This window comes from Akebia trifoliata, chromosome 1, assembly GCF_017979445.1.
Source record: "Akebia trifoliata isolate Shusen 1 chromosome 1, ASM1797944v1, whole genome shotgun sequence".
In the NCBI taxonomy this organism is placed as follows: domain Eukaryota; kingdom Viridiplantae; phylum Streptophyta; class Magnoliopsida; order Ranunculales; family Lardizabalaceae; genus Akebia; species Akebia trifoliata.
In genome coordinates, this window is record NC_141375.1 from 9923925 (window position 1) to 9950600 (window position 26676).

Sequence of the window (26676 nt, forward strand, 5' to 3'; positions counted from 1 at the left end):
AAGTAGCAGCATATCATCATTAATTGACCTTAGGCCCTAGGTTTTACTTGATCTAGGGCTGTCAATGGATCGGGTCGAATTGAGGTCTATCTTATTCGATCCAATAACACTTGGATTGGGCATGGATCAGATCATCCAATTTGTTATATAAAATATAAAATATATCATATCATATTATCTAAGAGTCGTGATAATACTCAATCGACTCCCTGACATGCACAAGTTCAGAACCATAGATCCGTATGCTCGGGATACATGGCTCCCTTGCGATACACTTTTTTTATGGAATAGTGCAATCGTGTATCCCGAGAATATGAATTCCTCTTTGATTCTTGTTTGTCCGGGATTTGATCATGGAGAGTCCCGTGATCAAAGGAATCTCAATTGAATTAGAATTATTCCACTCAGGCTCCCGGATACTTGGGATTTTTCCTTATGCTTCAGAGGTTGGAGTGCAGATCCAGATCTGCATATTTGTTTTGCCCTGGTACCAGGGCAGACACCTATCTTTGCCCTGACCTCTTTACCGGGCAGGTCTGAGTTATTGACCTGACCAGGGTATTACTTGCCCTTGCCAACCACTCGTCTAAGCGTGGTTTAAATGAGGGCATGTGTAGGATCTTGATTAAATACCATTTTACCCTCTACATGTATGTTTGTGCATTTTGAAAGAAAATCAATTTTCTCGATAACACGATTTTCATGTCTTTGGTAAGAAAATATTCTCCCACATGACCCCTTAGAATAAATGCTTCTTCTGGTTAAGGCAAGTAAGTCCCAATATTATCATTTCACAATTAAGTCTACTCCAAAGTTGAAAACCAACTCTCTTTCTGACATTATGAAAACATATTTTTAGAATATAAATATTTTCTCCTAAAATTCATGGCTGGACTACTAAAATTCTTATAGGATTGATGCACCAAGAATAATTCAATAAAAGGTTTATGGGTAAAAGGAGTCCAACGATTTCTCATCTTTCAGTTTGTAGATGATACATTGGTGTTTGTGGATCCATCATGGTCACGATTAAGATATTTGATATTTTCTATTTGCATTTTGTTTGGAATGAAGTGAGAATACAATACCAAAAGAAAAAAAAATCATGATGAGTATTAAAACGCTTGCTCGATTGTTTCTGTTTTTAGATGGGGTTATCCATTGTTATAATTAAGAATGAAAGCTAACAAGGAAGTAACAAGTAACAATTGGTTTTAAAGAGATCTTCCCAACACACTACAATTGCATTGGACGACTACTAGATGACACAAAATTCATCAAATATGGAACCAGACCAATTAAATCAATTAATAGGTTAATTATGGATTAATTCATCCTCTCTAATAAGAGTTTGGACTTCTTTTTCATTTCAATTTTAGTCTTTTATGCAAATCTAAATTTTCTTTAAAAACCGTTATAATCTTCAACCTCAAGGTTACCTTGCAATCTCAAGATTCAATCTCTTTCAATCTAGGGATTTTAGGGAGAGTTTTTCAGAAGAAACCCAAAAATATTATTTGTATAATATCTAGATAGAGCCTCACCTCCCCATACTCCAAAAGAGAGGAGACAAAGAAGAGGCTTATACAGGTCGGGAGTGATTTTCATTTCTGTTCATAAGCAAATACGAGAGATTCTGTTCATGTAAGCAAATATGAGATGGTTATAAGTCTCTCCAACACATAGTCCCAATTTTTTTCCCGAAATGTTCTAAATTCTCTTTTTGTTTGAAAATAAATTTTCTAGATTCATTCATTCCAAAAAAAACCAAATCACCCACCACCTCCCCCAGTTTAAAATCCCAACTATAGCTTTAATTAAGATTTATCCCAACTGGAGAACGCAAAGGAAAGAAGCCTTCTAAGATGATCTACTTCCTCTGAGCTTCGTTTAGCTTTGCCTGTTAACAGATCCAGTCCATGTAGTAGCCTGGCATTCATCACCCGCATTTTATGGAGAGACAAGTGAAAACGTGGTGTTATCCCTTTCTAAATTCGCTACTAGTTTCTTCATCTCAATTGTCAAAGCCAAGATGGTTTTAAGCTTCCTTTTTGTTGATAAACACCCGATCACGCTATCTGAACTTGATTACTAAAGTATGATCCAGTAAACCTTATCCACAACCAAAACCCTAACTATAACCATAAATAGAGGCCATGATCTTAACCCTAATCCTTAACCTCAACAATCCATCCATCACAAGCACATTCACCATGATTTATTCCTGTCATACAATCAGATCTGGATTCTAGTATCATATATTCAAATTCAAACTTATCCACTAAAGGAGATTGAGATTAACATAAACACCAAACAAGGAATAATTGGTTCTTTTTTTCCTTTTCATTGCACCGCACTCTTAAATATCAATGCAAAGATCCTAGGAATGGAGTATTTCATATAGTTTCGATAATACAAGAGAGCTGCTCTCTTGACTATTCTACAAATCAAATTGAAAGTTACAGACTAATATTTTTAAACACCAGACTATATTGAGAACGAAAGATGATTCAAATAGAAATAACACGTGCTTTGTAAATACAAATGTATGCCATATGCCAATCACCTGAAATCAAATAAAAATAAAATGAATTATATATGGGAGAAAGACGACACAACATTTTAGGTTGGGATTTGACAGGCATTTCGGAAATTGGTTGCTTACCTCCACCAGAAAGCTTTGTGATGTCTTCCTCTCGTTGTGGGATGGGATTGTCATCGTCATACTGAATCCATTTCCCTGTAACCAGCAATAGACATTTGTTTAGTGAGAATGTTGGTCATGGAACAAACTGCTAGTACAATTCTTTTTTTATTTTTTTATTTTATTGTTTTATTATTATTTTGGTGGGAGGAGGGGAATAAGCAACCAGGTTTAGGAGGGCCAAGTCCATGATTTTACCATAAGTTGGCATATTCACTAGTACAAAGGCAAAAACAACTAGAAGTAAACAAGCGATTTGCGACGAATTGAAGAGTTTAGATTTTCTGAGGTTGACAACTCACCACTTTCTTGTTTTACCCAAGCAACATAGTGGCCGGAATCAGCACTCCTCCCTTTGTGGGTCAACACCGCAACCAAGTCATAGACTCCGGTCAACTGCTCCTGCTTCTCAGATGGAGCACCTGAGACATGGTCGTTCAAAGTATATGCAATTAGTTTTTGCAATTAAGCATCAACTAAATTGAAAATTTCTACAAACTTGACGAAGATGCCATAGGATTCTTCTGAAGTTTCAACGTAGGAAGGCTGCTGCCCAATTGCTACAGCCAACCCATGTGCATTTTTCTTAACGGGAAAAATAATTTTAATGCTAAAGGACAAAGAAACAAAAAGAATACTCAGTTGATCTGATTATGGCAGCAACCCAAGATTTAAAAAAAAGAAGGAATACAGCCTTAAACTCCAAAGTTGTGAACCTCGCCAATACCAGACATGGATTTTTGTTACACAGCCTCAAAATATCTAAGGGCATGGAAAACGATGTGCATTAAGGTCTATGCATCTGAGAATGGAATCTATGCAGAAAAAAAACAAGGACCCCTAATGCAATCTCTCAATTTTTATAAGATTTTTTCCTTTTACCTTCTTGCGATGTAGTTGTAGAAATTTCTCCACTTCCATTTGATGATCCCTGTGACATACAGGAGTCTTGACATCTATCAAACATAATTTTTAAGGAAAAAAGTAGTAATAGAGATAATTATAACGATGACTTTTCTACATGTTCATATATACTAAAAGTTTATATGGGAGATGGATTGGGTAGTACCTCTGCATCAACCATCTTGACATCATTTTCTTTGGAACCACTATCTTTGACACTAGTCTTCAACCCAAGCTTTTTACCTTCTTCATCTCTCAGAACCTAAAATTGAACAAACAGAAAGGAGGAACCAAAAATCATGTCTGATCCAAAATGTATGGTGGGTCAGAAAGGTTAATTGAAATTAATCAAAGCAGTGGACGAATAAAGAAACAATCAAAACCTGACGAGGAATTTCCAATTTTTTGCGAAGCTCATCTGAGCATAGATCATAAACATCCAACTCCAATGGGTAATCCACTTTCTGGCAGAAAGAAACATTATTAGGTCTTTCGGCTTGGATGCTTAACCAAAAATATAAAAATTCTTTGGAATCATCTACACTATAATTGAACAAAAGAGTGATAAAAGCATTGTCAAAAATAGTTCAAACGAACCAACTAATTTGACCTCTAAAGCAAACAACTTTTCAGCCATGCAGAACATAAAGTTTGCACAATAAAAGAGAGAGATTCTATTGCCACAACAAATTTTGCTAATGCCACCCCAATTCATATGTAAATCACCAAAGAACAAACCGAATCTTTGGGTAGCATTAAAAAAAGTGGGTGTGGAAATAGAATTTCTCTAAAAAATGATCATAAGGAGAGAAACTAATTACCCGCAAAATTTTTGCCTTCTGATTTGATTCCCTTTTCCAGAAAAAACGAACAAACTGAACAGTCAAATACCTGAAAAGCAACAGATGTCAGTCTCTCCTTTCCGGAAAAAAAAGGAAACAAACTACAAGTTGGATCCCGTCCAACTCTTGATTGCCAGGTCAGTGAAACCACTGATTTGGTGGGTGCTGAGTTATTGGATGATCTCTCAGAAAAATACTAGTTCTTGCCTTGGCAAGTCGTTGATACGCGACTCTTTCAAATAAATTGCACTACGCCCCAAGGAAGGAGAAACCTTCTCCAAGTCTGATTTCAGACCCTGCACGCATATTAAAATCACAGGTGGAAACAATTATTAGAAGATATGACATAGACAAACAAACATGGGATTATGGTGAGGGTATAAATGGTTCCGGTACCACCCAGGACCATAACCTATGAATTATACATGGTGGATCAGGGATACTCAGTTTCAGTTTGGGTACTGAAACAGATACCAGAAATCAGGCTAAAAAATAGCCCAGTTTCCCATCAGGTATAGGGTACGCATCTGTTGTGTACAAAATGTAAAACAAAAGGCAGGAACCCAAAAAAAAAAAAAAAAAACACACATCATTAGCACCTTTTTTTTCCTCCTTCATATGAAAAGTTTATTAGCACTGCATTAGCTTAGAGCCAGTGTAACTAAATGAAATACAAATTCAGCTGGAAAAAGCACAATAATGAAACTATACAGCAAAAGAAAAGAAATGAAAGAAATATTAAATGTACTTTTCGATAAATGTAAAAAATATTAGATATATCAATAACTGAATAGAAGAGTTATCTTAAAAGCATATTCGTATGGAAATAAAACTCACATGTTTTAGTCCTTCATGCAAATGGTTTACATCCTGTGATATGTGACATTTAAGTGAGTACACGGATTCCATTTCTGAGCTTTCTTCACCGCTTTCTGCGCAATGCACCCTGGTAACAAAAGTTTTATGAATTTCTTTCAAATCTTACAGTAACAAAAAATGTAGTATCTCTAACAGATCATAAAGTGTTGATATTCAATCGTTAAAGCATGAACCTAATTCCGGGTGTCAACAATCCATGTACTTCAACATGCTCAATTGGTCACTGTACTTGCATCATATGATGCGATACTGACACTAGTACCCTGATACTGCTTGCATAATTCTATTCTACCATGTTCATTCCCCGACAGCATGATTGACGAATTCTAGTTGTAGAATCTAAGCATTTATCATGAACCAGAATCATGAATAGGAAAACATTAAGTTTCAAGCCCTTGACAAAAATTGCTCAAATCCAGATGCTACGAATCACCTATCAGCTGATTATTGGTCTCTAGGTTCAGCAAAGGTTGCGTTAAATATTCCCAAAAATAAATGTGCTACATGGAAATATTTGATGTGACCAATTAGCAGGATAGGGATTTGAGACCAACACCTTGGATTTCCTCTAATATATAACAAGATTTGTTCAACCATAATTTTTGAGGAAGAGGGGTTGAAGATGATATATATAATTGAATTGCTAATATAAAAGCAATATAGTAGAACAAAAATATTACCCCAAAAAATTAGATTAAATAGAAAATATTTAACTCTACTTTAATTAGCTAAAACACTACACAAAAATTAGCATAAAAAAATAAAATAAAATAAATTAGCAAAATATTTCCAAACAAGATAAAATGCTGGCATACTTCTTCACTCCAAATGTACGAACTAACATTTGGAGTGTAACATAACTCTAGTTTGTATGAACTAACATTTAGATAATAACGCAACACTTGTTTGGATGAACTAATGTTTGGAGCATAAGGCAACTATAGTTTGTACGGACTAACGTTTGAAGTGTAATGCAATTCTAGTTCATACAAACTAATGTTTGGAGCGTAACGCAACTCAAGTTTGTATGAACTAATGTTTAGAGCGTAACGCAACTCTAGTTTGTACGAACTAACGTTTGGATTGGAATGTTTAGATAGCTCAACTAGTTTATGGATTTGGCCAATCCTATTGTTGCACTTTACACCATTGCAGAAAGCAAATTCAAGAGATTCAAATGGAACTGAGGCAGAACAAAATCTACATTGCTCTACCGCAACATCTTCACAAATTGAGTGGAACCTGTTGTTTATGGACAGTAGATTAGAGAAGAATTAAATTAAGTAATTTGAAAGATAAATCTGAATGAAATTCTGATTTGTACTCTATATCTCAAGATTTTGTGACTAATGACCTTTTAAACCTCAAATTTTTTTTTTTTTTTCGCTTACAGACCCTAAAAAAGTGTCATATTTTTTAATGTTATGTGTATCTAGGTAACTTGATACCATCAATGTTGAATGGGAGAAATTCAATGAATAACATCAATTTCTATTGTGTCCCACATAAATACCCATATATTCATGTCTTGGATTTTGGAAAACGATGAGCATAGCTTGTTTCCTGTACTACTATCTGCATCAACATCCCTGCCTAGGCATTTTAGCAACCCAATCATGCTTCATACATGAAATTTGTATCAGTGTTTTAGATGCTAAGGAGAGATGTGAGGTGACCGACTGGCCACCACCTTGCTGCCAACATGTACTTCCGGTTGTAGGACTACACCTACCTCACGCCTTGGGTGCTTGAGTAGACCTCTCCCTAAGGCATGCTGCCTTGAAGCATACGTCCACAACACCTATAAAAACTATGCTCCTTAAAGCAATAGAAATCTGAAGAACAATGTCGTAAAAAACTGTGCCTAGGCCCCACTTTGGGTTCCTAGGCCTCCAACTTCTTTGAGCATGGTTTAAAAAAAACAGTAACTTTATGTAACTTTTTTGTAGAAACTATGATCCAAGGATATTTAATCAATTTTAGAACATAGAATGTGTTTCAAATATTCACCCAAACTTTGAGGGGAATGTCTAAAATTAAAGGACATTTGAGGGGAGATTAAACCGCTTGAATATTGCTGGTTACATTTTTTGTATTTTGTTTTTTTGCTTTGGCGCGCGTGTACTATCCCACCCGGCACATGTACAGCAGTTAAATAGCCACCTTTTGGTGGAGGGGCATATAGAGATTCGAAGCCATGACTTGGGGAGCAAACTTAGACAGTCTTGCCATCTCAGCTAACCCCTGGTGGGTATATTGGTGGTTACGTGTTATTTATGTTGAGTTACCAACTTGCTTGGTAGTTTGTATCATCTTTGTAATATATTTATATAGTTTTTTTTTTCCTCCTTTTTTAGCATGATCTTTATTAAGTACAAAAAACTCAAACAATAATTTTTTTTGGCCCGCTTAAGCACTAAGGGAGTTCGCCTATGCCGCCACCTAGCACTTTTAACAACCTTGCAGAGGAACACTACACTTTAAGAGAACATGTTTGCAGTGATTAGCTTCTTATGACTCATATTTTGTTTCTTTGATAGTTCATGTAAAGTTATCTTTGGTTATTTTAGAGCTAAATCTGATCATGTTTTGCGGATGCTTGACTGTCATTTGATGTACCTATTCAAATGTTCCTTTTAAAATCAGTTCACTTATGAGCCAACATTACCAAATTGAAATCTCAACTTTGCTGCATTATTTTTCTACAAGTTCAGTAACTCCAAAAATCGGGGAATTGTAGAGACTATTCCTGTACTTATTCAGGTAACTCCATCAGTCTAACATTGCATTTTCTGGTAACCCACGAGTGGCTAAAAGCACTATTAAGCCACGTCAAAATGCAGATGCATGAGATTCGATATTTTGCACATATTATTTAATGTCAAAAGATGCTCAACATATGGTATAAGGTTGGGGGAGAATTCACTGTCAATTAATGGAACGTTAATGCAGCAGAGACAATTTGATAGAAGACGAACATGTGCCAGAATAATTGCATCAACTGAATATTAAAAGATGCTCAACAATGACAGCACCAATGTAACAGCATTAGGACAAGAAGGTGCCACTCCCATGAATCTTCTACACATTGTGTAGAACAAATACATGATTTGAGTTGATGGTGGTGGCAAAGGGGGATATCCCAGAGACTGAGTTGGGAGAGGTAACAAGGTGAGGTTTTGGGAAGGTTGGTATGCTAGTTCCCCTTTAAAGAACCATTTTCTGGGCCTCTATGTGGTATCTTTAAAGAGAGGGCAAGCCATTTCTTCTTTTAGGAGTAGGAAGGGAGGAGAGGTGGCTTGGGACTGGGGTTTCGTAGGATTTTAATGATTAGGCGTTGGGTCCCCTGTGTAGTCTGCTCGTGTATTGAGAATATCCCCTTGGAGGGTCATGCTGAGGATTGTAGGATTTGGGATGGAGTGTTCCCTGTCCGATCTTGTTATCTGCAAGGATTTCAGGATCGCTCGTCTTTTTCCTCCTTCTCTAATCTTGGGGGGGCAAAGGTGCCTTCTAATGTATCTGTGTTCTCTTAGTTAGCAGTCTATGGGAAATTACCGACATTAGACCAGATCATTTGGAGGGGATTGCTAGCTCCTAACTTTTGCTTCCTTTGTAAGGGACTCGCTAATCACACTCTCTTCCATTGCTCGTTGATGAGGCAACTGAGGACTCATTTTTCATCCCTATTTGGAGTGGTAGGGTACTTTCCATTGTCAATGCATTTTCTCTTCAAAGCTTGGCTCGCTTGGGGATTCTCACTCAAGAAATCAAAGCATTTTCTATGGGGGATTCTCCTATTTCCCATCTGTTGGGGCATATGGAAGGAAAGAAATAACCCATTTTTTAAGGGAATGAACAATCTGTTCAGGATTTGATAATCTCTGTTTTGGCGTTATTATTTTTCTTTATATTTAAGGGAATATTTTCTAGTAAGATGGGATAGGGTTTGTAACCTCAGTGAGGATTTGCTAGTTTGTTTGGGTTTGTAGGGTCTGTAAGGAAGGTCATCACGGCCTCCATCTGATATTTTAATAAAATTTCTATCTTTTTGCTTATAATAAATAAATTAAAGAAAAAGTAGCAACTAAATAAATTCATCTACACATATCAATTTATAGCCAAATTCTCTGAGGCAGAACTAAAATGAGCTTTGAAAATGACATTTAACAAGATAGACTTTATATCACAATTTATAATAAGCCGAACACTCTGATAACAACATGAAAACAGACAAAATCATTGGCAGATATCAATACCTGCTAACAAGATCAATTCCAAAAAGTGCCTTCATAGTATCCGGATTTTCACTGCAAGTGAAAATTTAGAAAAGGTCAACAACAAATTAATGTGTTGAAAATCAAAACAGGCAAAGGTTTAAAAAAATTAAGTAAAATTATACACAAAAGATTGGGGGCAAAAAATACAGGAACATGGACAAAGCCTAAGCATTAAGAAAAGTAATAAAATAATTTCTAGGAGACTGACTACACATATTCACAGTAAAGAGTTCTGGAATAAAAGTTTCGATGATTGTTCTGGTCTGGAACGGTTTGTCTTGAAATGTTTCAATATGTTCCAGTTTGTCTTGGAATGTTTCAGCCAAACATGATGAAACCAAATCAGAAATAATAAAGAGAGAACAAGTCAGAACAGTGACCATTTCTAGGGAGGGTCATATAAGGTTTCCCCTCCACTTTTAATGAATATTTGAGATAACACTTGTGTTTTCAAACTGAAGACATACTGCCCAACCTCAGTCTTATCCAAGAGACTAATCAAAACGATCTAAATGCCGTCAAACTCTAGCCAAAAACCGTTGATTTTTCTCCCAAAACCCACTAGGGTAAAAAAAATTCCCTATGTTCAATTTTGAGATTTTATCTCCTTCAAACCCCAAGAACATAATAGGATTTTTGGGGGAAAATGGCAGTCATAAGGCAGGGTCCCCACCTCCTAGTATAAGTGATGGGTACATCAAATCTTGAAGAGTAGATTTTAGTCTTTAATTAGATTTATGTTTTAGCGCTTTAATTTTATTTATTTTTTGGGTTTATTTTAATGTTTTATTGGCCCATGATCTTAATATAATATCTAGGGGCAATTTTGTAACTTTAATTTGTCTTATATCTAGGGTTTGAAAATTAGTAGAGAGAAAGTTACGAAAATAAAGTTAATTTATTTGGTATTTTAGTTTGACTAGGATTCTTAATTTATTTATTTTTTATATATATTGTATTAGGATTTTTTTAAATGATGAAAATGATGAATAAAAAGAAAGCTTGAGCTTGAGCTTCCCAACAATGTGTGTGGTGTGAGGTCATTTTGGAGTGGGTCTAATATAACATTCTTTTCTTCCAATCTTTATTTTTCCTTTCTATTCTTTTATTTTTCTTGATTTTTTCTAGTTCCTTGTTTTTTATTTTCTCAAAAGCCTGTTCTTGATTCTTGATTCTTGAAAACCTTACTTGAATCTTGATTCTTGAAACCTACACACCTTTTTATTGGAAATAATTTAGTTTAGTAATATTAGTTTTTTTTTTTTTTTTTTCTATGTTTATATGTAAAGGCATTTATGTCCATTCACTTCATCAATTAATATTAATTCCTGCCAAACTCTCATTATGAGACTTGACAAACTTTTTCTGGAATTCTTCTTGTGGTATCAGAGCAGGAAAGAAAAAACCCATCGATTGTTTTTGGATTTCTTCTTGAATCTCCACTTCCCTCGTCACCCTTTCTCTTCGCTCCTCTCTTCTCCCTCCCATTCTTTCAATCTTACTACTAAACCTAGCAACAGGTTTACATGTGAGGGTTTCCCCTTCAGGGGGGTTTTTTCTTTCGATTATTTGTTTTTTTGGCCCTAGATTCCTAATCACATGTTGCGATAAATCAGTTATGGGGCTACTGCGACTTGGCTGCTGCTGTCATTAGATATCTGCACCTTCACTGTTGTTGTGTAGGGTTGCACATTGATTGCTGCTGCCATTAGGTACTGGTTCCAGTGGATTGTTTTGGGCTGAACCTAGGCTATTTGATCACGTTTTCAACCTATTTGAGATAAAAATAAATTAAATTACTTAACAATTTATAAGAATGATTAAATTATCGTTCTTCCTATTCAGAGAATTGGATTGACTAGATTGCCAAGCTAATTTGACGTCGAAATGCATTTTGTAAAGTGAAATCTTGATTGTATTTTTCATGGCCCAATTTTTTAAATAAATCTTGTTTTATTTTTGGTCATATCATCAGATTTTAGCTGTAAAAGGTTATGTTGTTTTGGTATGATCAAATAGCAATGGTGAAGTGGGTGGAGAAAAGGGCGACCAACAACGGCAATGTTGCTATTTGAGTTGGGTCAAAACAGAAAACAGTAGGATGCTCAATAGGAATGTTATTCATTTATTTTAATTGACTATTTTTTTGACACCTAGTTATCGATACAATTTCTTATTTCGAGGTGAAATGCCTGGAAAAATAAAAAATATCTATGGCAATTTTTCAATAGCAAAAAAAAAAAAAAGTGAAAAGTTCTGATATAGGAGACCACAAGGAAGATGCTCATCACACTTGGGGTTCTCAAACATCCCCACTCCAGGCTCTGTTTACTTATTTCAATATGCTATAAGGTCAATAGATGGCCTACATGCAAAATTACAGCAGGGGGAATAGGATCTGAGACCGGTAAAAGGCTACCACTATGTTCTCATCCAATAACAGGAAACCCTACCCATTACGGAGCAGAATACTTGTCCCTCAGGAACACCCTCAACATATTAAACATGCCCCTTATAATAAACCATTACTTGATATTTAATGATAAACCTAACACACTAAAGTACTATTCAGCAATCATTTCCCTCTTTGCTATATTAGAAACTATTGAGCAAAGCAAAGCTGACCCAAATTCTCAACGTAAAGTAGATGGATAAATACGTGTGGTTGAAGTGTAGCCAACCAGAGCCTCAATGTACAAAGGGTTTATCCAAATTCGTGGTAATTGATTGAAGAGCAGAAGGTATGTCATTTGTCATGGTTAAAAATCATATGAAAGAAAAGTCTCCAACACTGTTGAAGGTAACTTCTCACTATGAAATTTCTGCTACTGTAAGACCCATGGATTTTTTATTTTTTTTAAAAGGGTGAAGGATAGGCTTCAAGGTTAATATTCTGAGAGAGTAAATCAAACAACTTCAATGACTAGAACCAGTCAAACCAATGCACTCATCCCTCTTAATCCTACCTAGAGATGGAGAAAAATACCTGGAAGCTGGAACTCTAAGAGACTGAGAAAGTGTGTACAGAAGTTGTGTCCAGCACTCTTCTGCATCCTGTCATTTATTTCAAATATGAGATTTAATCAGCAGAACAGTGGATTTAAATTACTTGTATAACTATGACTACACGAGATACGAAATAAGAACCTGTTGCATGAAGGCACCATTATGCAGTTGACCGAATTGAGGGTACTTTTTACGTAAGACCTAATCAAATGAATGAAACTAGTCATTATGCTTGAGAAACGGTATAATATTTATTGATACATTTAAATTTTTGTCTCTTTCCCCCAATTAAAATAAATGGGAAAAGCGCAACAGTTATATAAGTTATAATGACAATCATAATTCCAACTCCATATAAGAAAAGTGTGAAACTGCTGAAAATGACAAAACATTATGCATATAAAGAAAAGATTCCTGATAGTTCATATTACAGCACAAGCTTGAATGTTATGAGTTCCCTTGTTCCTTTAAAATAATAAAAGATCCCCAATGTACATTGTATCTAGTAATTTATAACTTATGTAACTTCACAAGATTCCAAAGTTTACTCTTTCTCTGATTGGTTTTTTAGTTTATGTGCAATTCTACATTGGTAGCTGTTTCTTTGCGACATTTCAATATCATTTTTTTAATATGCAAAACGTTATTACTTTAAAAAAAAGGAGTCAAGAGGACCTGCCTCAAACATAAGATAGAGATTGCATTCAATCAACGTCTCACTCGATACAAACGACATCCCATCTAAACAAAATGTCTTTGAAGAAGAGAACAAAAAATCAACAATAATAATAGTCATCTCATGGAAAGTATGCTCTTTTCCTCCGAATAATTTCTTCTTCATTTCCTTCCATATGCCCCAAATTATGGAAAAGGCACCAGGTTCCAAAGGATTCTTTTCTTAGGAAAAAAAATAACTTATGTTAGTAGTTATTAATTAGTTGTTTCTAAATAAAGGAGAGGGGCATAGTAGTAATTTTCAGTATTAAATTGGCATTGTAGTATTATTATTTTAAATAATGGAGTATAAGAGTGACACATAACTAGAGTTCTTTCTATTCTCTTTAGGGCCTTTAATAGAGGCAAATTAGTCTTTTAGAGGTGGCTGGTCAACTTCCTTTAAAACATTATTATCGAAGAAGTTGAGAAAGGACCCTGTTACAGCAGCATTTCATTATTTTATTGAAGTGAGGCTTCAAACAGTAGGGGTAATGCCTAGATCTCTTCCAAAGCAGTTGTAGTTGAAGCTTCTGCTATTTTATTTGAGTATACTCTAAATTATCTTGACTTTTGGCTGCAACTGCAATTTTTTTGACACTCGTTGATCAGCAATTTCATCAATTTAAACCTACTATTCATCTTGATTTTTCATATTGTACCACCGTGATTGATTTTAATTCAACACTAATCAGTAATTGCTTCAGATTCTTATTTGTTTCTAAAATTCAGATCTGCTCTTAGATAGACCCATTACTTGTTTCAATTTCAGAATTATAAGATTTGTTCTGAGTTGCTTTATTCTAAACCTTTGTTCACACTTGTGCCTGAAACCGTAATCTGAAGTATTTTCCAACAAGATTCCTTTTATCTAAGGGTATGTTTGATTGCACATGGAAAATAGGGTGGAAAATCAATTTTCATGGAAAATGACATTTTTCAAGTGTTTGATTGCACATGGAAATGGAAATTCATTTTCCACCTCATTCAAAAAGTCTACTAAATCATGGATTTCACTTTCCCACCCATATGGGTGGGAAAATGAAATCCACCCATATTTTCCATCCTCAATTCTTCCCTACCACCACTACTACCACCACCACCACCACTACCATTACACTAACCTTGCCGTCATCGTCATCGCTGTCGTTACTATCGCCGTCGTCGTCGGCTCCGTCTCCGACCACCTTCTCTCTCTCTTCTTCTTTTTCTTCTTCTCCTTCTTCTCCATTCCTCACCTCTTCCGCCACCGCCACCGCCACCACCACCACCACCACTACGTTCTCCCCCCATCTTCCTCACTTATCTTCGTCGCTGCTGCCACCGTCGCTGTCGTCATCGTCGCCACAGCCACCGTTGCCGTCGTCGTCGCCGCCGCCACCTTCGTCGCCACCATCACCACATCCTCCCCCCTCCCTCTTCCTCGTCATCTTCTTTTTCCTCTCATCTTCTTCCTCCTCCTTTTCTTCTTTTTTCTCATATTTTTCTATGATTTTATCCAAGTGAAATCAAACAATGGAATTTGATTTTCCAACCCTACCTATTTTCCACAACTAATTTTCCATGGATTTCAAATTCCATGGAAAGTGACTTTCCATGCAATCAAACATACCCTAATCCTATTTCGAGTATATTTCCAATTTGTTCTGCTATTTTAGTATCAAATCTCTGATTCTTATGGCTACATGAAGTGGCAAAACTTTCCAGGGAAATGATAGGCAGAGACCTGAACTCTTGTTTAATATAGCTAAGATATTTGACCATTCCTTAATGAATTAAGAACCAATCGTTGAGGTAGAATATGAGAAATCAAAGATGGACAATAGGGTAAGTACATGAAATCACAGATCACGTAAGGTTTGAAGCTTCACACTTCAATAAATAATAAATTGTTGCAAAAACGGAGATTTCTTCACTTCTTTCAATAATTGAATTTTAAAAAAATATATAGAAAATAAAATAAAAATAAAAACTTGTTTTAAACATACCCTAATCAGCCATTCCTTAAAGTAACTAATCTGCCCCTACTTAAAGGGCCTCAAAAATAATAAAAGATAACTTACACCAAAGTCCTAACAGATACCTATAATCATAGACCACTCTTCAACTCCTTCAATTAAAAAAATTACTACTATGCCACACCCTTTACCGAAAGCAACTAATCAATGGATATTAAAATAAATCAGGATCAGCCCAATAAAAATGAAGAATGGCTTTATGCTTCTCCCAGTGCTGTTGTAGAGGTCAATCCCCATCGATATCCCTAGTTGAAGTACAATTTCATCAATTTAAACATACTATTCATCTTGGTTTTCATATTCTACCACATTAAAAAGATTCAGATATGTTTTTAACAGATCCATTTAAACATACTATTCATCGACATCGGACTTGTTCAGAGTTGCTTTCTTCTTAGTCCGTGTTCGCACTTGTGCCCGAACCCATTATTTGAATTATTTTCCAACGGGATTCCTTTTTATCTAACCCTATCTCAAGTATATTTCTTATTGGTTCTTGACGTAGCGGAAGCGTGTGAATCAATAGATTCGATAGATTGTGTTCAATGGAACACTTAAAATCAATTTGAATCAATAGATTCAATTTATAAACAAGCAATAGCTTGAAAGAAAATAAAGCATAAAGCTAAAAAAAGTAATTAAAAGAGAAAAGATAATTGAATTGATTATTGATTTTCGGATTTGGAGATCTTTATATAGATAACTCCATCATAACAACTTGCAATCCTACTAAAATACTAAAAATTAATATTCCTAATCTATCTATAACATAATACTAACTTTCTAATCATATTAGAAGTCAAATTGGAGACTTCTAAGCACTTCTAATTATAATCTAAATAATAAAAACGAATTTAAAACAAATTAGAAACTAACAAGGAATTGTACTCCTAACATAATTATGAAATAGAAATCCTATTAGAAGTAGAAATAGAAATCCTACTAGAAGTAGAAGTAGAAATAGAAATACTAGTAAAGCTCTAACTAGAATTGTAGATGTCGTACATCAGGCTCCCTTTCTTTGAGAAAACTTGTCTCCGAGTTTGGTGTAGGAGTAGAAAAATCATCCTCCGAAAAATAAGGATAGATGTCCTTGACGTTGAATGTCGGGGATATGTGCATATCATCAAGCAAATCCACTACATAAGCGTTATCGTTTATTTTCTTCAAGATACGAAAGGGCCCAATTTTCTTTAGCTTGGTCTTGTTGTAAGTTTCATCAGGGAAGCGATCTTTACTAAGATAAACCATAACCAAGTCTCCTTCTTCATAGCTCTTGAATCGTCTATGCTTATCGGCATTTACTTTATACTATTCATTAAAAGCTTCAAGGTTCTTCTTCACTTGTCCGTGGAGCTTGTGAAGGTTTTCAATCATATCATTGACTATCACATTGGAGTTGGGGAGAGAAAGAAGTTGTACCAATTCCAAAGCATGATTAGGCGCTTTGGAATAGACTATGTGGAATGGTGCGTAACCTGTAGAGCGATTAGGGACTAAATTATAAGCGAATTCAGCTTGTGCAAGTGCCAAGTCCCATTTTTTCGGTTTGTCACCGGAAAGGCATCGAATCAAGTTGCCAAGAGTACAGTTCACAACTTCTGTTTGTCTGTCCGTTTGAGGATAGGTGGTGCTTGAAAACTTCAGTTCAATTTTCAATCTTGCCTATAAAATCTTCCAAAACCAACTCAAAAACTTAGAGCCACGATCTGAAGTGATAGTCTTGGCTATATTTACCGCATCGTGAGTCTTGTGGCAAGGGATAAAATGTGCCATCTTAGAAAAGCGATCAATAACAACGAAGGTGGAATCGTTACCTCGTTGTGTTCGAGGTAGTCCAAGCACAAAATCCATTGAAAGATCTTCCCAAGGACCATTAGGGACTGGTAAAGGTGTGTACAAACCAGTGTTTTGTGCTTGTCCTTTCCTTTTTTGGCATATAAAGCATCGACGGACAAAAACTTCAACATCTTTCTTGAGAGACTTCCAAAAGTACCGTTCTCCCACAGGTGCAATGGTCTTGTCCCGTCCAAAGTGTCCCGAGAGTCCGCCACCATGTAACTCTTTGATAAGATGCTCACGAATAGAACCATTGGGAATGCATAACCTTGTTCCTTTGAAGAGGAACCCATCTTGAACCACAAAGTTAGAAGTACCTTGCTGTCCCGAGTTGCACTTTTCCCACATAACTTGGAATTTTGGATCATCAATGTAGAGTTCTTTAAGGAAGTTTAAGCCTATCACATTGCTCCTTATAGTAATGAGCAAAGAATCTCTATTTTGCGAGGCATGAGAGAAGAACTACGATTTAGTGCATCAGCAACTTTATTGTTGAGGCCAGATTTGTGTTGAATAGTGAAGTTGAACTCTTGAAGCAAGGTGATCCATAAAGAATGCATGCAGCTAGTCGAACTTTGATTTTGGATGAATTTCAAGGCCTGGTTGTCCGAATAGAGCACAAATTCATTTTGGATCAAGTAATACCTCCACTTTCTAAGAGCACGAACAACGGCATAGAATTTGAATTTCATATGTACTCCACTTTTGCCTTGCCTCCGTTAGCTTCTCACTAGGAAATTCAATAGGCTTTCCTTCTTGAGAAAAAAGAGCTTCTACTCCATGTATGGAAGCATCACAATGGACTTCAAATAGTTTTTCAAAACAAGGAAGGGCCAAAATAGGGGCGGAAGTAAGTTTAGCCTTTAAGAGATGAAAGCTAGCTTTGATATCAACGGTCTAAGTAAATTTTTTGTTCTTCCATGTGTCAGTTAAAGGTGCTGTGATAGAGCTAAAGTCCTTGATGAAACGCCGATAGAAGGATGCTAACCCATGAAAACTTCGAGCTTCGGAGGCTGATTTTGGAGAAGGCCAATCCCTTATGGCTGCAATTTTAGTTTCATCCACGTGTATGCCCTCTTTGAAGACTATGTAACCCAAGAAAAGTACCGAAGACGTGAAAAAGTGGTATTTCTTCAAATTTGTAAAGATAATTGGCTTTGAAAGCCTCAAAAATAGTCCATAGATGCAAAAGGTGCTCCGAATCTGATTTGAAGTAGATTAAGATATCATCAAAATAGACCACAACGAACTTACCAATGAAGGGTTGTAGTACTTGGTTCATTAGACACATAAAAGTGCTAGGCGCATTTGATAAACCAAACGGCATAACTAGCCATTCATACAAGCCATCCTTGGTCTTAAAGGTCGTTTTCCATTCATCTCCGAGTCGGATCCGTATTTGATGGTAGCCACTTTTCAAGTCGAATTTGGAGAAGATGGTTGAACCCGTTAGCATGTCGAACATGTCATCAAGCCTTGGAATCGGAAAGCGATACCTTATAATAATTTTGTTCACCGCACGATTATCAATACACATTCTCCATGTACCATCCTTCTTAGGTACCAATACGGCCGGAACCACGCATGGACTAAGACGTGGTTGAATGAGACCCTTGGAAAGTAAGTCTTCCACTTGTTCCTTCAATATGTCATGCTCTTTTGGACTCATCCTATAATGGGGCAGATTTGAGAGACTTGCACCGGGTACCAAATCGATGTGGTATTGTATATTTCTCATAGGAGGCAATGAATCTGGCAAGTCTGAAGGAAGAACACAAGAAAATTCTTCAAGGAGAGGAGGAACTTGAGTAGGAAGGTCCCGATTGGAAGGTTATACTACCACTGCGAACACTTGGCTTGCTTCTTTTAAGTCCTCATTGATGTTGGGAGAAAGAAAACATGTTCTCTTCTCCTTGACTAGGTGGGAAGCCTTGGACTTGGCATAGGAAGGATGTAGAATCACTTTGACACCATTATGCATGAAAGAATAGGTGTTGGCTTGGCCTCGGTAGGTGACATCATTATCATGAAGCCAAGGCCTTCCTAAGAGGATGTGACATGCTCTCATTGGGACGATGTCACAAATAACATCCTTATATTGTCCAATGTTAAAAGAAAGAGAGCATTGATTTGACACATTCTTCTTGCACTCATCATCCACCCAACCTATAGAATAAGGTGTAGGGTGTTGCGTAGTGGGTAACTTGAGTGCATCGACCATGTAGCTTGAAATTATATTTTCTGAACTTCCACTATCTATAATTAATTGACACAACTTGTCTTGCACCTTGCATGTAGTTCGGAAAAGACTATATCTAGTTGAAAGAGCAACATGTTGTACCGACAATAAGTTGCGAATAATACAACTTAGATGTTCACCTTCGTCCTCCTCATAAGCCTCAAAGAAGATAGTCGCATCATTATCAACATAGTGATCATCTTCATTTTTTTCATAATTAGCCTCGGCTACTAATGTGTGATTCCTACGGCACACTTTGAAGGTATGACCCATTTTGCCGCACTTAAAACACTTATTTTGTTTTGGGTATGCATAGGGATTAGGTTGGTGAGGTTTAGGATGTGGAGGTGAAACTTGAGAGGTGGAAGCATAAGAATTAGGTTGGTGGGTTTTAGGATGTGAAGGTGGAGCTTGAGAGGTGGAAACATGGTCATTGTTGTCATAAGGGGGTTGATTGTGGGATGGATAAGGTTGATGAGATGGGAGGGCAGAATGTGAATAGTTAGACCTTCGATTGGTGGTATAAGGACGAGAAGAAGTACGAGAATCAAGCATAAAGGATTCTACTTTTAGGGCATTGTTTATAGCTGCGTGCAAGTTTGTGTTTTGATGTGTGGCCAATTTCTCTTGAATTCTTCTATTCAACCCATTGATGAAACGCCCAATAGTTTGGTCTTCATTCTCTTGAAATTCATTCCTTAAGAGAAGTCGAGAGAAGTCATCAACATATTCTTATACACTTTGAGACCCTTGCTTACAATTTTGTAGGTTGATGAACAAGGTTTGGATGTAATCCGGTGGTAAGTATCGTTGCTTAAGCAATTGCTTCATGGCTGGCTATGATTGAACTTGCCGAAAGTCTTGACGTAGTCGATCTCGTTGGAGATGGTCCCACCAAGAGGAGGCTGCCCCGGTTAGCTTAAAAGCCACAAATTTGACCTTCTTATCCTCCGAAATTTCCATGTACTCAAAGAATCGTTCAACATTGGAGATCCAATCAAGAAAGTCCTCAATGTGCATATTGAAGGTAGGAATATCCGCTTTAAGCCTATAGTCAAAAGACCGCTTTTGTTGCCCATTAACATGCGTTCAACCTCTTCAAAATCATGGAAGGGTTGATTTGTGGGTGGGTGATAATGGGCCCGTCTTGCATTGGCTTTGCAATATGGAGGTGGGTAAGTATGGGGAGGGTTAGGGAGAAGTCTATCATGGTTAAAATAGGGATGTTTAGTTGGGGGAGGGGTAATATAAGGATCCAATTTATCTAAGTAATCCATATATGGGGCTGTTATGGTTGTTGAAGGGTCATTGAAGTTATTTGATGGGTTTTGAGGGTTAGGAGAAATGTTTTGTGGGAGCGGATATGTGGTTATTGGAGGGTGAGGGATTTTATTTTGAAGGTATAGGAGTGATGCAGTATGGTTAGAAAGTTGAGGGAGAGTGGTCTGAGGTGTGGGAAGTAGTACGGTTTGGGCAAAACCAAAATTATGGGTAAGGTTCTGGTTTTGAGGGAATTCGACCTCTCTAGAAGAGTTTCTAGGGGCTGAATTATGAGAGGAATTGTGGGAGGGATGGTGGGAATCCTTTGGGTCTTCTTCTCCAAAAGTTCTCTTACCTTTCTCCTTCTCAATGGTGTTGAAAACCATGCCTTGAACACGGGACTCTAACATGGCCATAATTTTGCTGGTGATTCTTTCTTCAGACTTCTCCAATTTGACTTCCAATTGAGTATCTAGATAAGATTATGTGATAAAATCACTTTCACCATCCATCTTTTGTGGATTGTAACAAGAGCTCTGATACCACTTGACATAGTGGAAGCGTGGGCATCAATAGATTCGATAGATTGTGTTCAATGGAACACTTAAAATCAATTTGAATCAATAGATTCAATTGATAAACAAACAATAGCTTGAAAGAAAATAAAGCATAAAGCTAAAAAAAGTAATTAAAAGAGAAAAGACAATTGAATTGATTATTGATTTTCGGATTTGGAGCTCTTTATATAGATAACTCCATCATAACAACTTGCAATCCTACTGAAATACTAAAAATTAATATTCCTAACCTACCTATAACATAATACTAACTTTCTAATCCTATTAAAACTCAAATTGAAGACTTCTAAGCGCTTCTAATTATAGTCTAAATAATAAAAACGAATTTAAAACAAATTAGAAACTAACAAGGAATTGTACTCCTAACATAATTATGAAATAGAAATCCTATTAAAAGTAGAAATAAAAATCCTACTAGAAGTAGAAATAGAAATCCTACTAGATGTAGAAATAGAAATAGAAATACTAGTAAAGCTCTAACTAGGATTGTAGATGTCATACATCAGTTCTGCATCACAGTGAGCATGGTATAAGGATAAGAAGTGCACCCAAATTTTACCAAAAAAAATTGTAAATGGAAAGAAACTGATTACAATTCAAGGGGTTTTTGGTATCTGCTTATCAAAAACAAGGGGTTTTGGTTTCAAGTTGGAGACGAGGATATTGAGATCATTTTGCATTATTCTATTAGAGAAGACAGAGGTCAAGGGGGCATGCAGGCATTTGTTGCTATATATTTAACCTAATAACATGGTCTCCTTGACTTAGATCTTTTCATAAACCAATGAGAACCGAGCTAAATGCCCTTTTCTTCAATCTCTAACCAAAAACCTTTGAATTTTCTCCTGAAAACCAGTCATCTTGAAGCTCTTCATCCTTACCAGTTAACTATAGTCCCCCACCCCACCATAAAAAATTAAAAAAAATAAATAAAAACCATGGCTACACCCCTCCATTGAGATATATCCTAAAAACTTCCTCAGAAATCTCATACACTCAAAACTGCCATGCAATAAATCAGATAGAAACTCATTTTCTTTTCTATTCTCTATTTTTCTCTTTTCTCTTTTCTTTTTCTTTTTTCTTTTTTCATTTTTTTCGTGATAACAGAAAACTTTGTTACAACAAAAGAGGAGCATGTGGAAAAGAAATTTGATTGATATAAACAAGTGTAAAATGGATGAACAAAGAGGATAAAACAGCAAAACAAAGGGAACTAACCATCCAAAACTGCATTGGGGCTACAGGCTTAACATTTCGATCAAGCTCACCAAATAAATCTCGTGTTGCAACAGTCAAGAGATGTGAAGTCTGATCCAATTCATTGCTTCTTCCAGGATGGGGATACCTGACAAAAAAGAGTACGTTGAAAAGAAAATGTCAATCAAACATCACATACAAAACCATTTATTGTGGCAGCATACTTTGACTTTGACAGGCATTTTATGACAACATCATACTTCAAAGAAGGGAACTCACTTAAGTAGTGCTGATTTCAACTCCGGAACCGAATGCAGGCATTGTACCGTGGAGTTCATGTAGCAGGTGTTTCCAAGATTGAACAGACCAGCAGTATGACCCTTGAAAACAGAAATTATGTTTTAAAGAGTGTAGAACAGAGAGGTGCTAGCAATAATCAAATACATGTTAAGATGTTAAATTATAGTAAGAGTATAAATCTCAAAAGCTAAGTGTCACATGTTGCTACCTTTATATAAGAAAGGCCAGATAGAAATGTCACAGAAGGCACATAAAAGGACAGTTTTTAATAGGTGACAAGGATATTGTCTTACAACTCAACTTCTTCCATCCATATTTTCAGGGCATAATAAGCTTCTTCTACCATGAATCATGTATTATCCATGAGCAAGATGGATAGACCAGGCATCTCACATGTGCAAAATCTCACAAGACAAATGAGATGACTCAGCTGATATTTTGAAAATCTCGTCCGAGTCCAACAGGATTTTGTCTATTTTAATTAAAATAATTTTTTTAAATTTTAATATTTATTATCTAAATAAAATATGATTTTATTATTAAACATCTTATAATCCACCTTATTTCATAAAAAAGAGACGTGCTGGGGTGATTGTACCTCATATCAAACTTTCCTTTGTACAAATGTGTAGAAATCATAGATGCTTTTTCACACGTATCTCAATGAAAACATCTATGGTTCTTACACACTTCCACATCAGGAAAGTGCGATAGGAGGTAAAATCTTGAGGTCACTTCAGCATTATTCCATAAAAAAATTACAAGTATTTTCATATAAATATATGTATGTTTAAATAATTGCAAAGCGAGTTAAATGGTTTATCTTGTCCGAGATGAGATGTCTAACCGAGTTTTGAAACCATGGCATGAATTGGAATAACTTCTGTGATAATCTTATTGTCATTATTTGTCAAAATATTTCATGCCAGGACTTAAGCGGAAAGAAATCATTTTCGGCCAGCATTCAGTCCAACATTCTATGAATAGCTACAGCAAATGATAAAGACCAAGATTCCAAGATAACATAGAAATTCATGTCCCGGTGATTTTTTCAATATTTAGGAGAGTTATTTTTCACTTATCAATACCCAAAACAATTCCAAAATGGAAGTAATGATACAAAATATGCAAATAATCATAACCATGTTTCCACATCCAAAGCAAAAGAAAAAAAACTGGTGTGGACAGATTTATGAAATTGGGAAGGCATCCATTGTAAAGAAAAACTAAAGATAAGCCATGAGCATGATTAGACTAGAAACATGAAATAATATTTTTTTCGATAAGTAGAGAATTTTATTAGAGAAAGAAAAGAAGATCGAGAGACCTACAAACAAGCAAGAAAACAGAAAAACTACAAATAAAATAATAAGAAATCAGAACACCCAATTGATGTTACTATATGAAACCTCTAAGTGAACCTGATCCATCTAAACAGCAGGACACCTTTAAACTCTCAAAAGCTTTTCACCAAAAAAAAAATTTTTGATCGATAAATAAAATAAAAATAAAAAATAGAAACCCCTTCATGTCCTAGGTAGAGCTCTCTTTTCCTCAAAAAATAAAATAAAATTGTTCCTTTCTCTGAAGTACACATCCACAGACAGGAAATAACTGCAAACCTTCTACTAACTGGAAATAAGCCCCAAGCATTTTTCCGTGTTGTGTGACATTAGGCCTTAATGAAATCTGTACTGGTTTTTATTTTATTTATAAAAATTAAATATAAAAAAGATCAAGCGAAAGAAAACCATCTCATCTAACAAAACCAGACAATGAAAAAAGAAACTGTAAAACATATTTACTAGAAAAACATAGATATCTAGTGACTAGAATAGTTTTGGTAATCAAAAATCAGATTCAATAAAATTTGCACTGGTTTAATATTTGTTTTTCCTTCCTTTTTTTATGGATAAATAAAAGAAAAAGATGGTAGTCAGGACTGCTTTAATAGTTAGCCAAGTCATTATCAGTGGAACACATACTTATATCAAAAACCTTGAGATTGCTGTTTAAACTTACATTATAATGAATGAAGAAGTGACTTATATCAAACAATTTGTCATTATAGTTGCATTAAGAAACACACCACTTGACATAAATATGTACTTCATTTTAAGATCCCACCGAAAATTACCACCCCATTGAAGTTCTATAAAGTATAAACTTAATCGTCATTTTAAGGTGGTCCTCTAGGATTGAAATCCTGAACGAAGACCAGACGAGAATTGAGAACTGCATGGTGCCTTAAGAGGTCCATCAATAAGAAAATGAGGAAAAAGAAAAATTTAACCAATAATCAGGCATCTATTTCATGATCTTTAAAAAAAATGCCAGCATCAACGCCACACAAGCAAAACAGTAGAATAATAGGAGTAACACTGTTATGTGAATCATGCAAAACAGAAGCCCAATATGATAGCTTCATTTGAAACCAGAAAGACTGAATGTCACATTCGATTTGTAAAGATCTAGGTTTTTTTTTTTTTTGAGAGAGAAGTGAAACGAAGAAAAAAAAAATACAAAGGGAATAAGAATGAAAAGCAATAACATTTTTTTTATCGGTAAGAGTATAACATTCACAAGTCATAACACTCACCACAGCAGCAACTAGTTCTTCTTCCGGAAGGTCTTCCATAAAAACAGGGCCCTTCTCTGGGGCTTTAACAATTTCATCTGCTGTTCCCATCATCATCAGTTTTTGACCCTAACCAAAACAGATATTGGGCATGATGGTTAGTAACAGATTATACAAGTCCAAATTAAGGATTTTGAAGTTTCAAATACTGAATAAAGAAGTCACCTCTTTCAGTCCTAACGCTAACCAATCCGCATCATCCTGCATTTAAGAGAATGTCTCAATAAGTTTGAACAAATTATCTGAAACATAAACTGAGGGCACACAATGAGAATTCTGGACATGGAATACTGCACAATTTTCTTGGTTGCATCATATAAAACTCTTCCATACCTTCAATAAGCCCCCTTTAACCATAATCTTTTGTCGTTCAGGGGGGACCCCAGTTAGATCATACAGCTGGCATTTAAAAACAAAAGGGGGCTGGCTTGTGTCAATTTCAACAGCTGGAAAGAGCTCCTTTTGCCATTTTACACTCACTGCAACAACAACAAAATTCAATTTATTTTATAAAAGAAAAAAAAAAAGCAGAGATTGAGAGGACCTACAAAATAAAAGAAGGAAAAAAGAAAAGGAGAAGCAACCAGATACACCAGTACCATATCACAAGTTCACAATCTCTTCTAGCACATAAGATACCATTTGAAAAGAAATTCCTTAAAGAGAACTTCTTTGGATTTATCAATAGCTTTGCACCAATAGAATAAGATTCACAAATTTAAAATATTGACCTCATTAGTGGAGTGCACCTTTTGTACAAAAAGACAGCCATTTTGTTCCATTTAAATGCCCCAACAAATGACAAGGGCCACCAACGAATACAGATCCTTTCCCATTTAAAAAAATGTGAGGACTGCCAACTTTGAAAAAGATTTAAAATAACCCCAGGAAAGTCCAATTCATGACTTTGGCAAAAGAATAATCAATAAGAAGGCGATTTACCAATTCACTGAAAGCAATACAAAGATAAAAATAAACAACAAGAGTATCACCCAGAACAACAATACGATTAGCATTTAAAACCATCTTAAAGGTGGTTGACCAACTAAAGAACATTACTTCCCATCAAACCCTAGGATCCCAAATAGCCGAGGTTGGAATTTTAAAAGATATCTCGCATCAATAGAGTTAGATTTGCCAAAATAGAAATCATAACCTCATTTGTGGGGTGCACCTTTCATGCAAAAATACGGCAATTTTGCTACAACCAAATGCCCCAACAAATAGCAAAGGTCACCGACCGACTACAAGATCCGTTCCTACTTAAAAAAATGTGAGG

At 35.8% G+C, this 26676-nt stretch overlaps 1 protein-coding gene across 1 annotated transcript in view; it reads right to left on the bottom strand.

Moving 5' to 3' along the window:
* Window positions 1-2316: 2316 nt before the first annotated feature.
* The window catches only part of LOC147410670 (ubiquitin carboxyl-terminal hydrolase 6-like), a 29917-nt gene continuing 5557 nt past the window's right edge, over window positions 2317-26676 (bottom strand). Inside the window, exons 2-18 of the mRNA XM_086438254.1 lie at window positions 25731-25876; window positions 25563-25598; window positions 25359-25466; window positions 22739-22839; window positions 22481-22607; window positions 12753-12812; window positions 12592-12659; window positions 9585-9635; window positions 5287-5395; window positions 4657-4745; window positions 4429-4498; window positions 3991-4071; window positions 3774-3869; window positions 3587-3635; window positions 3007-3126; window positions 2666-2740; window positions 2317-2566 (exon numbers count right to left, since the gene is read on the bottom strand). Coding sequence (XP_086294380.1) covers window positions 2511-2566; window positions 2666-2740; window positions 3007-3126; window positions 3587-3635; window positions 3774-3869; window positions 3991-4071; window positions 4429-4498; window positions 4657-4745; window positions 5287-5395; window positions 9585-9635; window positions 12592-12659; window positions 12753-12812; window positions 22481-22607; window positions 22739-22839; window positions 25359-25466; window positions 25563-25598; window positions 25731-25876 — 1442 coding nt within the window. The 3' untranslated portion in view covers window positions 2317-2510. The remainder of the gene's footprint in view (window positions 2567-2665; window positions 2741-3006; window positions 3127-3586; window positions 3636-3773; window positions 3870-3990; window positions 4072-4428; window positions 4499-4656; window positions 4746-5286; window positions 5396-9584; window positions 9636-12591; window positions 12660-12752; window positions 12813-22480; window positions 22608-22738; window positions 22840-25358; window positions 25467-25562; window positions 25599-25730; window positions 25877-26676) is intronic.